The sequence below is a fragment of the Sinocyclocheilus rhinocerous genome, unplaced genomic scaffold (genome assembly GCF_001515625.1).
Source record: "Sinocyclocheilus rhinocerous isolate Xijiao unplaced genomic scaffold, SAMN03320098_v1.1 scaffold477, whole genome shotgun sequence".
Lineage (NCBI taxonomy): Eukaryota > Metazoa > Chordata > Actinopteri > Cypriniformes > Cyprinidae > Sinocyclocheilus > Sinocyclocheilus rhinocerous.
In genome coordinates this window covers 250,943-268,821 of record NW_015648673.1, presented here as the reverse complement: position 1 = coordinate 268,821, position 17,879 = coordinate 250,943, and the positions used below count along the sequence as shown (strand labels likewise).

The following is a 17,879-nucleotide window of genomic DNA, read 5'->3' as shown; positions in this document are numbered from 1 at the left end:
TTTTTTTATGCCAAAAATCATTAGGATATTAAGTAAAGATCATGTTCCATGAAGATATTTTGTAAATTTCCTACCGTAAATATATCCAAACTTAATTTTTGATTAGTAATATGCATTGCTAAGAACTTCATTTGGACAACTTTAAAGATGATTTTCTCAATATTTTGATTTTTTTGCACCCTCAGATTCCAGATTTTGTCCTATCATAACAAACCATACATCAATGGAAAGCTTATTTATTCAGCTTTCAGATGATGTATAAATCTCAATTTCGAAAAATTTACCCTTATGACTGGTTTTGTGCTCCAGGGTCACATATAATATATCATAACATAACATAATATAATTAATATAATAAAATATAATATAATAGAGCTGGAGTTCACTTGAGAATCATTCATGAAGTGTTTTTATTAACCAGACACAAATGTTATTACACAACAGTACAGATTAGTTTGAGTGAACATACTAAAAAAACAGGCTAGAAATCCCTGAAAAGAGTGGTCTTCTTCATGTTAATAAACAGGTCAGAATCTCCTGTTTAGCTAGTGATTATCAGGATGAAAGATTGCTGACTTTACTGCCCTCTACTGCTGCAGCGATTCACATTCATGCTAGTCATGGACGATGACAACAAACAGGGCCAATCTCACAAAACTGATCATATTTCATCCCAAACTCAAATAAAACAAACATCTGTTTTAGAGCCACAGATATGCATAAAAAATGTTATTAAGCAATGTTAGTATTTGTTGTACAAAATATGATTACATTAGTTTAAAACAGCATTTATTAAGTATCACTATTCAGAAAAATGAGAATTACGAAAAAGAAACACCTATTATGCATTACAGGAAATTTAGCAGAAAAATATGCCTAATTGTCATGAAAAAGTGTGATGATGCAAACAGCTCAATGTTCCTAAAATAGCCTTGACTTTCTTTAAGCAAAGATCTTTTTTTTTTTATTTATATTTTGATTTTGGGGTGAAATATGACACGTTTTCATGAGACTGACCCATCAAGACCTTCATGATGATTGATATCTTCTTGCATAGAGATCATAAAGCTCACTATATAAAAACTATGGCATATATTTCAGTACTTCAAGAGACTCAGTCGTCCAAGGCATTTCAGATTTCAGAGATGAAGAACAGATTGTAGTTTTGGTTGCGAGTGACAGCACAGATTTGGCATCAGGTACTGAAGACACTGTACAAAATATAGCTTCTCTAGATATCATGCATAGTCTGAATAGATAGCAAAATAAAACTAATAATGAACTGTATTATAGTAATACTTTTTCTATGGCACAAATGAAATCCTATTTTTGGCTGTGAAATTAATAAAGCTGTAAAGAGAGATTACGGTATTAGTTAACATGACACTAGTGATATTATTTGACACATTGATATACGAGCGTGATTAATATGATGACGTCACATATCCAGTCGTCATGGTAACGCATCGGACTTCCTGGTTCTTCAGTCACTTCCTCCGCACAGCTTCAGGAGCAGTTTCTTGTAATCACCAGAGGTGTCTCCCTGAAGATTTGAGAAAAATAATATGCTAAAAAAATATTCAGAACAGTCACAATTCTATTTCTAGCTACAGAAGCATAAATAAACTCTCAAATGTATTACTTAATTAAGCTTTAAAAATTACTTATATATATACATATATAAAAAAAATAGAAACTGTTAAAATAATATGTATTTTAGCATTGCATATGCATGTTATAGTTTGCTTTTTTAAGCAGAAGAACCTCACATGTGTTATTTAGCAGCAGCACTCATGCATACACAAAAATCTGTGGTCTGCAGCTGAATCAGTAGGTGACACAAATTTCCCACAGCCACATATTGTGTGTGTTGTACATATGTGAATAAAGCATAAGAATCGTGCAGTGTATTGTACATGTGTGTGTGAGACGTACAGAGATGGCAGTGTAGAGCGACTTCCCGTACAGCCGCAGATACTCCTGCCTGATATCCAGCATGTCCACCTCAGAGCGGGACACCATGATGCGGATCAGAGTCCGGTCTTTGGTTCCTGCACCCTAAATAAAGGTGAACATCAACAGGTCATGCATGCATATTGACCCACAGTGGGATTTTACTAACATGCATGCATACATATAATGTTCAGAAAACAAGCCTCATGCAGCTCAGTGCTGGAGCGTACATAAAAATAACCCACTTCTAACCATCAGACCTGCTTCTGAATGACAAAACCATAGCAAAACAACCACATAACCGCACATTCTCTACCTGCATGGCTTTGTGGAGACGTTCAGCAAAGTAGGCAGGAGTGTTTTTAATGCACTTCACTGAAAAATACACAGATGGAACATGATTAGAAACTATACACATTACTTCGTATTACAGAAAGAGGAATAGTTTATTGAGATTATTACTAACACATTTAATCAGTTGCAGAATACAATTTTGTATCATAATCATGTTGCAATATTTTAAGTAATACGCCTTTCATTTTAAAATGTTTAAAGAGGAAACATATGATAAACTTTGGCTACAAACATTCACATAAATCAAAGACACTGTAGAAGTGCAACAAAAGTGTACTAGGAATATGCATTTAATACCGTTGTTTTGTGTTACAAGTTTTCTTAAATGTTATGATTAAATATGCAAATTACCCATTATCTAATTAAATAAATCTGAACATTGGATAAAGCCAGGTTCAAAATATTTTTTTATTTTGTTGACAGATTAGAGTTAAAGGTTTTTACAGAGAGGATTTTGGATTTCTCTTTTTATAACTCAGAAAATACTGTCAACAGCCAGGAAAAATACACTTTCACCATGCTTTTTTGGAGTAAAATGCTATATAAACCAGATCAAACGATATATGAACAAACCCCAGAGTAAAAACCTTTAGAACATAAACAGGAATAAAACTGCTAAGTTTGGTGTGTGTAGGTGCTGCTGAAGTGGAGAAAAAACTTTTAAAGATATGGTTTGTAGTTGAAATCTACAGACACAAATAGATAAAGTAATAATAAAATCCAGCCAATCATATATGAACAAATCCTTCAGTAAAAACCTTCATAATACAGAAAGGAATAAAAATGTAAGTTTTGGTGTATGTATGTGCTGCTGAAGTGGAGAAAAAACTCTTTTTGAGAAAACCTCCTTTAAAGAAATGTATTGTAAATGAAATCTAAAGCCAAAAACAGATAAAATTAAATAATAAATCAGTCCAATGATATATGAACAAACCCCTCAGTAAAAACCTTCAGAATATAGACAGGAATAAAACTGCTAAGTTTGGTGTTTGTAAGTGCTGCTGAAGTGGAGGAAAAACTTTTAGAGATATGTATTATAATTGAAATCTACAGATGCAAATAGTTAAAAGTGCAATAAAACAAACACACAAATGTGTATTTTGGATGTTTTCCTTTCACTAGTCTAAAAAAACTCAAAACAGCCCAAAATCTTAGAATTGAGACCTGTGCATGAAAAAAACAATGGTTTTGCCTATTTTATCATGTTTGCATATGCAAAACATTTAAGCGTTTTACTCATCATAACCTCCAATCTGCATCTTATTCCAAACTGATTCTATTCCAGTGCTGTAATTGGCTGTTTCTCGTCACTGCCTGCTTCATCTAAATCAGCTATTGGCTGACGTTTCTGCTCTGGACCAATCAGAGCTCAGTACCCACCCACTGCCACCATTCCAGACTCCACGTTTCCAGACATCTCACCGCAGATGCTCTTCTCAATGTCTTTGCCGCACATCTGCTGGTACTCATGAAACACTGCGAAAGACACCATGCACAAACGTTACTGACAATCTGTACAAATCTGGTGTAATGCATCATTAAATCTTGCATTATCAGTGAATAGGGTTGCAAAAAGGTGGAACATTTCCAGTAAATTTCGGAAACATTCCAGAAATTTTGGAAACTTTCCAGGATTTTTTGGAATATTGCAGGGATTTTTGGAAAGTTTCCGGAAATTTTACACCCCTTTGCAACCCTATCAGTGAATAATTATTTTATATTCAGTCTGTTCCTTACACAAAACTACTGTATCATACGACTTCTAATATAGTGCATAAGTCGGATGCACTGTTATGATATTTAAGCATTTATTTGTGCTTTTTAGAGCTTGACGGCTGCATTCACCATGAAATGTTTAGTGTTAGAAATAACAGGTTTGGAATTTCATTTTTGGCAATGATGGTCTAAGAAAGAGCAAATAAAGCAGAGGAAATAACTGAAAACAGCAACAGCAGTTGAGGATGTTTCATCTGATTTAGGGAACTCAAATGAATAAATCTCTTCCTAGTTGACTGCTTTTGAACAGATTGTCCTAGTTAGGGAAATAACAGCAGTTCCTGTGTATTTCTGTGGCCATTTAAGCGCAGTGGGCTGGTGGGTTTTTACCTTGTCTCAGATGAGGTTTACTGCGAGCGCACAGAATCGCATTAAACTGAGACTCGTCCGTGCCGACTTTATTCTCTCCTGCAGCGTGGAGTTTCTGCAACACAGAAAACATCACACAAATGCATGCAGGTGGACGACAGCAGCCTAAAATGCACATTTACATCAAAATGTGAATTTGTTTAAGCAAATAAAGTCTTCAACCTGAGCATCCTGTTTGGCCATCGAAATATCCACAGTCTCTTTCTCATCTCGATTACCCTGAAAACAAGGCGATGCAAAGAATTTTATCTATATAGTTCTGATTTCACTTCCAGTTTTCAAAGGAAAATCGATATTTTTTTGTGTTCAATTGCAGCAGTTGTTATTGTTTTTGTTAAAAATTTCATTCGTCCCTTTTATTTAAAAAAATAATATATGTATACTATAACACTATATAAATAATACTAAAATAGCACTGATCTGCAGCAAATGTCAAATATGTATTCATAAGATTACAATGTTTTACAAGTCATTTATTTCTGCTTAAAATGAAATGAAATTCAATTCAATTAAACCATCATCCAAGAGGTTTTGAAATCAAATCTTTTACAAATCTGAAAAAATGTCTGCAAGTTTGATTTACAAGAAACTATTTGTTTTGTATTTTTCTTGTTATTGTTCATATTTTAAAAAATATGGCTTAAAACCTTGTGATTAATGATCCTCAATGCATCAAATGCCCAACAAGAGTAATATGTAAGATATAATGAAAGATCCAAAGCTGACTGAGTGTCTGTACCTGAGACAGAGAGACGAGCAGACGGCGAAAGTGTCCAGACGTGTCTCCGCTGATGGCATCCTCCAGAGATTTACCGTACTCTAGACAACAAACACTCATCTGAAGCAGTTTCTCATAAACCTCTACTAACTAAACACGTGATCGGAGATCTTCAGTAGGTTTGTGAACACAGACTCACCTGCTTTATAGATCTTAGTAATCTCACGAATCTCAGCATTGCTACGAGAGGACAGAATCTCTATGAGACAGGCCTCATCGGTTCCTGCACCCTGAAAATGCCAGCAAAGCACTAATTACAAATACAAATCTCAATTTTCAATCATCTGAAAAGTGCTGTGACTTAAATTCCAAATCAACTTATATAATGCAATTAACGTCAAGCACACAAAACATTTGGATTGGTGTCCCGAATGGGAGAAGTACGTGAGGCACATTTCACACACCCTCATGCAATTTAAAATAAATGTTGTTTATAATGAATGACACTATACTTTGTTTATATCTTTCATTCCTCTTGTCATCTGAAAACTGTTAAACCTAAATGATTTGTTGTGGAGTGAGAGGAACTAAAGTAATGTACATTTATGTTTGGTTTTAAAAACATTTGTTTGTAAACTTCTTCATTTACTGCTATTTTACATTATTTCTGAATGTAATAATAAAATGTGACTTTTAGCCTACACCGATATGACTTAACACGTGTTTTTTGCTCTCAACAATACAATTTTGACCAGCTGTGACTTAAGAGACATGTTTTTAACAATGTATTTTATGTGTGTATTTTACATATTTTCTGATAACCTTGATTCCCTGCTCAGGTTTTTATGCAGAATCAAGATACATGATTTAAAAGTTATAATCATTGTTTATTCACTAAAAACGTTATACTATTAAGCATCCTCACAGTCACAGCCTGCTATTTAAGAAAGCTGTTTCTGCCACAATCTAATAAAATTAAAAAGGTAATTGCAACCTTTTATCTCACAATTAAATTTTTTTCTCATTATGAAAAAAAGTCAGAATTGCGAATTATAAACTCAGAATTGCAAGATATAATCTCAAAATGTGACTTTTTATCTGAATTCTGAGTTTGTCTCACTTTTTTAAAATTTATAATTATAGATAATAGATAATTGTGGCTTTTAATCTCTTTTAAAAATCTTTTTTCTCACAATTTAGAGTTTATATCTCACAATTCTCATTTTAATTATCAGAATTGCAAGTTTATGTCTCACAATTCTGAGTTTATATCACGCAATTCTGAGGAAAAAAAGTCTGAATTGTGAGAGAAAATTTTGCAATTACCTTTTTTATTTTTTATTCTGTAGCAAAAAAACTGAATTGCAAGATGCACACTCGTAATTCAGAGAAACAAAGTCCGAGTCTTGTTAAGAAACTGAGAATTCTCCAGGAAAAAAAGTCAGAATTGTGAGATAAAAAGTCACAATTACCTTTATTATCTTTTTATCCCGTGGCAGAAACAAGCTTCCAAATATATTTAGTTTTCAGTCACTCAATCATCAGGATTCTTTCATGTTTTCAGCATATTTTTCCAGTGCGGGATGATAATCACAGACTCAGAGCGCGTCATTCATTCCAGTCTGGCAGTATTTCTGCTCTCGACTCTGTAATTATGTATCTGTGTTTCCTTAATGAGCGCAGCAGCATATGAGATTAAGCGAAAGCACGCTTGGTTTGTTTCCCTGCATACTACACTGAGATGCTCAGCTTTTATTAGCATTGCATGTACGAATGTAGATGCAAGGCAGCTTGCTAGGATTTGGAAAAGAGATGTTTAAACAATTGACCGATATATCTAGTGGATTTGCACATATTTTCCTGAAAAATGAAGGGAAAGAAAGTAAATCTCACCGATATGGCCTCCCTGAGTTCAGAGGCATCGAAGTGCGCAGGAGCCTTCAGCATGGCCAGCACCAGACTTTCAAAGTTTCCTCTCAGCTCCGACTTCAGGTCGCTAACCAGATCCTGCAAAGCATTTTAAACGCAAAGTTATACGTAAGAAACCACAACACAGTCTTTCACATCATTAGGTATTTGATGCTTCATTCCTCATATGTTCACCTTGCCGTAAGTGGTTTTATACGCCGCCTTCAACGGCACGCGCTGCTTGTTGGATCGACTGCCGAGAAGCTCAATAATGGCGTTTTCATCGGTTCCTGCGAGCAAAACACATTCAGCTCTCTGTATTTTAAGACATGTGAACGTACAGTATACAAAACATTTTTTGTGGTTCAAATAAACGGAAATAATTTTGGGTGAATTTCTTCTCACCGAAGCCCTTCATGGCTTTCCGTAACACCTCGACGTCTCTGAGCGGATCGGCGCCAGGAAAGTCCTTGATGGTACCGCGGTAACCCTTCTAAACATAAACAACACAACAAACATCAGGAAACACTTCCAATCAGTCACATATTACAATGTTACAATGGGATTTTACATTTCTATTTTTATTATATATTTTATAAATTGTAAATACATTTAAAAAATGCAATTATTTATTATGTATATATAAACACACACATACAGTATATATTTTGAGAATATTACATGTATTTACATGTATATATTTATATTCATATTTATATTATATATAAATTTATTTAATATATGAACATAACATTTTTTTTCTTAAATATATACATGCATGTGTGTGTATTTATATATACATAATAAATATACACAGAGTACACACACAACATATATTCTGAAAACAAAAACTTTTATTTTGGATGCGATTAATCGTTTGACAGCACTATTTGTAATACATTAATCAGAAAGTAATTGCATAAAAATGTATTATATACAGTATAATTAGTCAAATATATCCAATATATCTATACATAAAATTGTGTAAGTGTGTGTGTGTGTGAAGTAAATGGATTGTGAAAGCTATTTCACATTCGCTTCAAATATACAATACAACCGAAAACGGTTGTATTGTAAAAATACATTCAGCATGTCCAGTTTCCTGTTTCAACAGGAAGTTATCAAACCACTGAGGTCAAGTGTTGTTATTTCCTGTTTTCTTTTATGTCTCTCTTGTTCTACCTGCCCTGGACTACAGCTGAGACATAGTGGTTAGCTGGGCAGATTAATGTATTAAAGTCAAGGTTTCCACACTGTCTGACCAATGCATTTCCTTGACAGTTTGTTCTTGGATTACTGGATAAGGTTTCATTTTGACTATACACATAAGAGCGATTCTAGATGGTGAAAGTTTGTAATTTCAGGTCAGTGACCATGTTAATCTAAACCAAACAAAAGCTCCTAGTGGCTGATGAAGCTGACAGTGTCTCACATTGACAGCAGGAGCGGCCGGTGGTGTCGGTCCGGTCGGGACGCCCCCTCCGTACCCGGGCATTGACGGGTTTGGAGCACCTGGGTACACTGGCATGGGCTGCTGTCCCGGCGCTGGGACCCCGGGGTAACCCTGAGGCATTCCTCCACCCGGCTGCACAGAGCACAGGACATTTATAAGACGAGTCACATGATGCACACTTCAGTAGTAGAGCTTAATCGATCTAATTCTGTAGTGCATTTAAAAATACATCACACAACTGATTATGCACAATAAAAGAGGCAGAAATAAAGGGATTCTTACAGCTCCAAAGCCGGGTTGGGCGCCCCATCCACCTGCTAACAACACAAATAACTCGTATAACAATACAGAAACACAGAAAATCAAAGCACAACAAACAACACAAAGAATTATGCAACTATATCTTTTTTTTTTATTACACATGATGCATGAAAAACAGAAACGGATGCATTTGAAAATAAACACTTTTAGGGCTATATTAAATCCATTTGATTTTTTCTGTTAGATTTTTCCTTAAAAAAATTCTTAGCTTTCTGTTTTAGTTTTTCTGTATTCTGTTTTCAAGTTTTGATAAAATTTTAATAATCAAAAAGGATGTCTAAGCAATCAAATTAAAACTTTTTTTAACAATTTTAACATTAACTATGAAATGTGGTTTATTTCTTTAAGAAATTCTGTGTGGTCTGTTTTAATTTTTATGTATTCTGTGTATTATGATTTAATGCAAATATTATTATCAAAATAGGCAGAAATCAAATAAATTATTAAAACTTAATAAAAATATATTTTTTATTAAGAATAAAAAATGAAATAAGACAATGTAATCAACTGAAATTTTAAAAATTCTTTTTTAGAACTGTTTAAATTAAAACGTGTGAAAATGTAAAATAAACAGTGTTGTTGTTGTTATTATTACTTTGAAAAGTACATTCTACAGTACAGTACATTTCGTTTTAATGACAGGATGCGGAGGTTTTCTGCAGCACAGAAATTTTAATACCAGCTATTATAGTCTATTTTTACCAGCATGCAAACAGATTCACTGTCAATTGTCAAATTAGTGAGAAGAAATGTGCTCTTATTAATATATGTAAAAAATTATATACACATGTACACACACATATATATATATATATATAAATTAAAAATACAATATATTTAATTTTTGAAAAAATGATGCATCATAAATGGGAACTGATGCATTCAAACTGCATAGACAAAGATTTTCCCCTCCAATCTTATTTTTTACAAGCATGCAAACTGACATTAGAACTCATTAGAACACAATATGACTCATTTTTAATTGCCAATACATCCCATTAGTGTTTAGTTTTTCAGAAGCTGTGGTCAGTTGTGATTGTGAAGCCCATTAATAACATCAGAGCATCAGAAACACACACTACGACCAACAACAATCCCATGATGCTCCTGCGTGCAGAGCTCAGACTAACCGCACTGACCTGCAGGGGGCATGTTGGGGTAGGTCCCGGGCTGGGCGGCGGGGTAACCTCCTGCCTGGGGCGGGAAGCCTCCTCCCGGGGCAGCTGGGTAACCGCCAGCCTGAGGAGGGTAACCGCCGGCCTGGGGGGCGTAGCCGCCGGCCTGGGGAGGGTATCCGCCGGCCTGAGGGGGGTATCCTGCTCCGGGGGGAAACGCGCCGGGCTGAGGGGTGTAGTATCCGCCCTGGGGAGGGTAGGCTCCCGGTTGGGGTGGATATCCGCCCGGGGCCTGCTGATACGGGCCGGAGGCAGGCGGGTAACTTCCACCTGCAGGAGGGTATCCGGGGTAACTCATCTCTGACACCTGCACACATCAGGGCATTTACATGCTTATATATGACCTTGGAGCACAAAAGCAGTCATGAGTAGCACAGGTGTATTTGCAGCATATTAAATTATTATTTATATATTTATTTAATATGTTGCACTAGCATTGTATGATTATTTTTAGTCCTCTTTTCCTTGCAAAAGTCTTATTAATATCTTTTTAAGACAGTTTTTATAGTGCTGAGTCCCATTTTTATAATCTTGCTTAGGACCACACAAATGCTCGGGCCGGCCCTGTCTGTACACACATCTTAACCCAGAAGACATTAGCATGATAAGGAATCTTTAAAGCCTTTGAGGAGTGAACATTTCATCATTGCAATCCCACACCCAATGTGTACATACCACTGACCAAACAATACATATATGTGTGTGTGTGTGAGAGACTTCAGTATGCATAGTATTTAGATAATATAGCTAATTTAATGCTATAATAAACACAAATGTGACCCTGGACCACAAAATGTATTATATTTGTATATTTGTACAATACATTGTATGGGTCAAAATTATTGATTTTTCTTTTATGCCAAAAATCAAAAAGATCATGTTCCATGAAGATATTTTGTAAATTTCCTACAGTAAATATATCAAAACTTAATTTTTGATTAGTAATATGCATTGCTAAGAACTTCATTTGGACAATTTAAAGGTGATTTTCTCAATAGTTTGATTCTTTTGCACCCTCAGATTCCAGATTTTCATAATAGTCCGTGTCTCATATCATTTCATCTTTGTTTAATTCATTCACTTTGGTTGACATCCCCGAAAATGTTCTGTTTTTTTGCATAAGACAACTTGTAAGAGTGTTTTTCCTTCCAAAAAATGTCATGGTTTATCAATGTACAAAAGTCATGGTTTATCAATGTACAAAAGTCATGGTTTATTAATGTACAAAAGTAAAATTAACACAATAAACACAATTAATTAGACAAAGATCTGCTTTCTCTTGCTCTCTCAATATTAAGATTTTTTGATCTTAATTTTTTTATCCCTCATTTTTGTACCTGATTTGCAGCAATTGCACATTTCGTTTGTTTCCACAAAAACTGCTGTAACTTTTGCATAGTTCTGCCATAATATAATTATAGAAAAATATATTTAATATGTTACACACTACATAATATTTTTTTTTAAATAAGTACAAATGTTTAAAATGAAAAAAATATATTTATTTTGACAATTTTTACAGTGATGAGGTACATTTTAATAACCTATTCAGATATATTTATAGTTGTTTATTTTTATCCCTCAGGAGTGAACATTTCATCATTGCAATCCCACACCCAATGTGTACATACCACTGACCAAACAATACATATATGTGTGTGTGTGAGAGAGAGAGAGTGTGAGTGTGAGTGTGTGTGTGTGTGTGTGTGTGTGTGTGTCGGCGGCAGGTTTATCAAGTGTGTTCTGCTTATATAGGCCAAAGGTTAACAAAAGACTAAAATAAGTTTGAACTTTAATATCTGATTTTCATTTACAGTAGCATATAAGCACTTACTGGTCTAAAGCTGCTTAGCTTTAAACTTATAAATTAGACATCCCACTTAATAAAATCAGTGAAAATCACACATTCTTCATCTCTCAATCATCACTGTATTGCATTGCATTAGAAAAAAATATATTTATTTTGACAATTTTTACAGTGATGAGGTACATTTTAATAACCTATTCAGATATATTTATAGTTGTTTATTTTTATCCCTCATTGCTGTACAGTGATTTGCATTTTTGTTTTATAGTTTTACACCATTTTATCTTTTGCACATAGAACTTATAAATTAGACATCCCACTTAATAAAATCAGTGAAAATCACACATTCTTCATCTCTCAATCATCACTGTATTGCATTGCATTATATGTTTTGATCATTTAAATCTCATCATATACTTGGAGATACAGAGTTACGACTGATATGTATATAATTTTATGTAAGTATCTGCTACATTGGTAAAAAGATTTCATTGATTTACATTACAAGCATCAGAATTTTGGTCGTATAAATATATCAGCATCTGCACCAAATTGCATATTTTTGCTCAGTTTGAGTCTGAATGAAATTGAGTTGTTTTTCCTCCATATTCTCACTATATCAGACTATATGAGCCATAAAAACCTGATGGATCAAATATGATACTTGATACAAATAAGCTAAAACACATATGCAAACATTTTTATATATATCTAGGCTAAATGTTCAATAAACTGTTAAAAAAAAACTATTATTTCATATGTCAGTGTTAAAACACCTTCCTCCATTAGAATCTTTAAATAAATGGTGCACAAACTTTTTCCAACAAAGATATTTAGATAAATACTAGTCAGTGGGAAGTCAACAGTTTGTTTACTAATTCATACAGGTTTGGATCTACTTGATTAAATGATAACAGAAGTCTCATTTTTGGGGTAACTATCCCTTTAAAGGTTCACTAACTTTCTAGCGTGACTGCATGCTGCTGGGGAAAGTTAAACCACAAAATAAACCAGCTTGTGAGGACCGTAAATGACGCTTGAGTGTATATAAAGTTAAAAGTGCAGACAGATATTGAGGGGCCAGACCATGCAGTGCCTTATATGTGAGCATATACTTGAGCGTACTTTTAAAAGTAATGCATTACAATATTGCGTTACTCCCTTAAAAAAGTAACTAATTGCGTTACTTATGGAAAGTAATGCGTTACGTTACTTTTGCGTTATTTTTCAAATCTGGGCTGGGCTATCTTGTTTGTTTTTAATATATAAAGTTCTATTTTTGGTAAATGTAAAAGCCATTTCACACCAAAAAGAGAAATGAATAAACCTCAGGAAAAGTAAATTCACGTCTGTACAGCAGAATGCAGAAGAAAGTTTCACACTCTTCAGCAATAAAAAAATGAAGCACAAATGTTAGTTTATCTAAAGTATTTTTTGCTTATTAGTATGATTTAATTTGATAATCGAAGCTCAGCAGCAAAGACATTGGTTATTAACCATTTAAGTAGCAGATTTGCATCATATTCTGAGTTTGCATTTCACTGTTCTTTATTCATCTGGAGGAATGCTGAATCTGTTTTTGTGCAGGTGAGATGAGTAAATGCATGTTCATATTTAGTCTAGAACTAACCGTACACAGGGCACACAATGCATGCCTCTGTAGCCTACTTACTCCAGATTTCTCTCAACATGAGAGCTGTGAGTGAATAAATGGGAAAACAAAGTAACTGGCGTCACTTGTTTGAAAAAGTAACTCAGATATTTTCTTGTAAATGAAAAAGCAATGCGTTACTTTACTAGTTACTTGAAAAAGTAATCTGATTACGTAACTCGCGTTACCCCCAACACACTGGCTGCTAGTGAGCTGTGGTTTAATTCTGCATCAGTGTTGCCAGATTGGGCGCGGGTTCCCACCCAATTGGGCTTCTTTTTTTTGGTAACGTCAGGCCGGGGAAAAAATGCGTTGGGCAGGTTGATAAAATTTGGGCTGCTTTTTTTGATACAACTGGTCGGTGTTTCAGTTTCCGCACATGTAAGGTGGGAAATTCCCGTAAATATTTTAGCGTTAAAGACGCTCGGGACAGATGACGGAATGTATCACTTGCGCGTGCTTTTGAGTCTAACAATTTTAAACTGTGAGACTCCTTTCTGTGCGTTCACACCGCCGCCGTCGAGAGCATCAAAGTGGCCGGATGTCATTCATTTTCAATGTGAGCCGGCGTCGAGCAGCGGCGCGGCGTGACTTGGATGTTGAGGGCGTCGAGGAGAGTTGAAATCAGGTCAACTTTATGGTAATGAGCTATGACGCGGTTCGGCGGCAACCAATCGGAACGTAGAAGTCCACCGCTTGAGAGGATTCCAGAAAACGCAGTCCTGTAAACTTTGGTTCCGACCACATTAGTTCCCAAGCAAAATAGAGGAGAGGTTGATTATTGCTGTGGTGGGTTTCCCGATAATCTAGACGTGTCCCTGTTTGCGTACAGGGACATAAATTTAAAAAAATTATGCGTGGACCAAGGTGTCTGAGATTGTTGGTGTTCCTGGTGCATTTGTTGCTGATGTGCATTAACGTTATAGGAATAATAACCTTTAAATCAATTTTCCTGATTATACTTACATTAAGTAATGTTTATACCTGATTATACTTACTTTACAGGACTTTTACTTGTATCAGAGTATTTTTACAGTGTGGTATTAGTGCTTTATACGCACAGTTTCTGCGAGCTCACACCCAAAGCGCATGGCAGACTAACCAGTGTTGTTTTAAAGTTAAATAGATTATTCAGTTTTTGTGGTACTTCTGTACCTGAATATTATTGTTATACCTACCTGAAAAACTTAAAGCACCGTTCATTTTATTTGTATCTTGTTATTGTATTTGTTTGTGCCATTGCTTGTCATTTATCTATTCTTATTTTATTACTGACTGTTTACTTGTCTTTTTTAGTTCAAATTATTTCAATTCAGAGTTTGAAATCAAAGTTCTTTTTAAGTATGTTCCTCACAACATAAATATGAATCAACAACATTATAAACTGAAAAACACAAATACACTGGGTGACGAAACATTTAGGTTAGATGATTGTAGTTTAAAAATGTCTAAAAAAATACCCTAACTCCCCCCTCAAATAAAAAAAATCCCCCCCATAAGAGCCACTTAAAGGGGGAATTCCTCCCCATTTTCCAAAATGAAATTCAGGCCCTGTATGTATATATATATCCATCCTGCTTTGCTTAACTGATTGTCAGTCAAGTTTTTGGGTATATTTAAAGCAGCATAGATTATTCAAAAATCTGTAAAGCAATTAGATTCATAAAAAAAAAAAAAAAAATAAAAATATATATATTTATTTTTTTTTTTTTTTTTTTTTTTTGTGTTACTACACATTTTCGGCTGGTATTTTTTTTAAATGGGCGGGTTTTACGCTGTAGTTGGGCTGGAGATCTTCAATCCAATCTGGCAACACTGTTCTTGTTAAACCGCAGTGAAGCTCAGATCTGCAGTCACGCACACGCCTGACATCCTGCTTTACATGATCACAAATCATCATCATCTCACTACTTTATGGGAGAAATGCAGCACATCTCATGTCTAAACGTACTGAAACACTCACAGTCTGACAGTCGCATACTACATACTACAGTACACACTGTTTGACTTTGACCCTTCGGCAAATCCGCATCAGCCTACAGACACAGACAGAAAAATGGCAGCCGAATATTTCGGATTACACAACACACACCCAAACCATCTGAAAACACACATCTTAATCCGCAAACATTTATAACATTCGACATTGTTTTGCTAACAAACATCTAAAGAACGTGCTTAACACGGAATCATGCGCAAACAGTTACATTGTGTTACATTGTATCAAGCGCGCGTCACGCTGAAAACACCACAAACGCGCGAAACGCTCGATATATTGTAATTTTTAAAGCAGTAAGAAAGATTGTAAATGTAAAACTTACTGGGATGTGTGTGATGTGATGTGATGATTGGAGGTCGAAAGTATGGACTAAAAATGGGGAAGTGGAGGGCGGCAGTGTGTCACGGTGGGTGTGACCCGATCCTGTCTTCTTCACATAATGAAACACATCCCTGTCCTGCAGGATTGCTTTAGTAGTTACTGCTTTTAAGAAAAAGAAAAAGATTGCTTGAATGATTCTAGGCTATTGTGGGTTTTTACCAGGGCGTTTTAAACATTGTTCCTGAAATGTATTTTTATTTTGCTACTTATTTACTAGTATGACTACTTGTTTTTAGTTTTATTTACTAAAATAAGTAATCCAAAAGTTGCTACTTTTAGTCTGTAGCAGTCATATTTCACAGCTAACAAAAATATGTTATAAGAACGTTTTGCATTAAGTTATAAAACGCTTTAAGTTAAATAACGTTCAATTTTGTACATGTTTTTTTTTCTTTGTTAAACAGACGTTAAGGTAACATTCCATTTGATCATTTTGCAAGCATTACGGGAACGTTACTTTTGAATGTTCTCTGAACGTTCTGAAACATGTAGCAACATTAGACACACTTTTAACCTAAACGTTTGGGCAAAAATTCCATGAATGATGTGTATGTTTCTGTGCTCACTTTTGAGAAGACTGTTACAGCCCAGATAACTTTAAACAAACGTTCTATTAACGTTAATGGAAGAATGTTTGTTCATAACTTTGAGAGAACCTTGCCAGAACGTTCCCTGTGAGCTGGGTTATGCCCTTGAATCAGCTTTCCAAATAGTGACAACTCTTTCAATCTGGAAAACATTTTGCTGAAAGCTATGGTTACCAGTTTTTGTAAGAATGCCAGACATCTGAAGGTATTATAGGCTAATATTTGTATACCTAATTCTTTCTGCAGAACTGTATTACATTTGGTTTTAATGAGTGCAAAAACTGGTTTGTGTGGCAGATCTATATCATATAAACCAACAGAGAAAATCCTCCTCGCATGACCAATACTGACCATGACATTGAATTTGAAAGAAGTGGCGGTTGTCCAACATAAACAAACAAACAAACATTTGCATGAAAACGACAGACGCTCCTCTTCTCTTCCAGCTGTGTCATGTGACTCACGTCTGTCCCAGCCTCTCATTCATTCAGAACAGCATGTATAGAAATAAAAGAGCCTTATGGGTTTGGCTTGAGTCTTCTTCAGAAGCATGTGTGAACAGCAGTGGAAAAACTGGTCACGTTTACGTCAGGTGCGTCCAGACATCATCACTTCCAGATAAAGGAGGGAAACACCATTTCTAAGAATTTCCAAGGCTTGCCCTGAGCTTTACAAAACATCACACAAACCATAATAAACCACAGATTTCATTTTAAAACTCTTTTAATTCTTACAATATGAAATAATAGTTCTGTTAATATGTAATGCAACTATGAAACAAGCTGTTTAGGGAAAGCAAAAACACACACCAAAAGACACACACACACACACACACACACACACACACACACACAAAAGGAGTGTCACATTTCACAAAGTTAAACTGCTTTGCTTTAAACAGCCTGTAATAGATGGACATGAACACCAGAGGGCAGGATCTGCACCCGATCACATTGAGTCAGGGTCGGATTTTAAACTGATTTAATCAAATTAAGTCACAAAATGAGTTCCATAAGTCTGACACAACAATAAAACACACTGGGATTCAAAAGGTAATTTAAATATGAAAATAAACATGAAGCTTATTAAACTCTGAAAAATAGAATAGCAGTTATCAAAAATTTAGAAAAACAGTTGCAGTTGTACACAAGTATAGTCAATTTGTGACTATACAATAAAATAATGTAATGCAAAGCAATATATTATGATTATTAAAAACATATATTTACCATGGTAGCCTACAGTTTTTGTAAGGATGCCAGACATCTGGATGTATTATAGTAGCCTATATATATAGCTTTTAGAGAACTTTATTGCAATAGGTTTTAATGAGTGCAAAAACTGGTTTGTGTGTCTGATTTATATTTTATAAAAAAACAGAGAAACTCCCCTTGTTCATTTTAAATTTATATTTAATTTGTGTTAAA

General features: G+C 34.8%; 1 protein-coding gene across 1 annotated transcript; it reads right to left on the bottom strand.

Moving 5' to 3' along the window:
• Nucleotides 1–396: 396 nt before the first annotated feature.
• On the bottom strand, nt 397–15,931 carry anxa11b (annexin A11b). The gene is made up of 15 exons (XM_016514943.1): nt 15,807–15,931; nt 9,992–10,334; nt 8,814–8,848; nt 8,511–8,663; nt 7,484–7,571; nt 7,274–7,368; nt 7,064–7,177; nt 5,370–5,460; nt 5,192–5,271; nt 4,615–4,671; nt 4,414–4,507; nt 3,688–3,783; nt 2,270–2,328; nt 1,936–2,058; nt 397–1,543 (listed from the first exon to the last, which is right to left on the bottom strand). The coding sequence occupies exons 2-15, from the start codon at nt 10,323–10,325 to the stop codon at nt 1,484–1,486; spliced, it is 1,479 nt and encodes a 492-aa protein (XP_016370429.1). The 5' UTR covers nt 10,326–10,334; nt 15,807–15,931; the 3' UTR covers nt 397–1,483.
• Nucleotides 15,932–17,879: the final 1,948 nt, after the last annotated feature.

Excerpts from the sequence above, each read along its gene's own strand:
- anxa11b (XM_016514943.1), bottom strand. The coding sequence starts at position 10,325 with ATGAGTTACCCCGGATACCCTCCTGCAGGTGGAAGTTACCCGCCTGCC. Across the intron at positions 8,849-9,991 it reads CCCCAACATGCCCCCTGCAG|CAGGTGGATGGGGCGCCCAA; the intron begins GTCAGTGCGGTT and ends TTGTGTTGTTAG. Across the intron at positions 1,544-1,935 it reads CGCTCTACACTGCCATCTCT|GGAGACACCTCTGGTGATTA; the intron begins GTACGTCTCACA and ends TCAAATCTTCAG.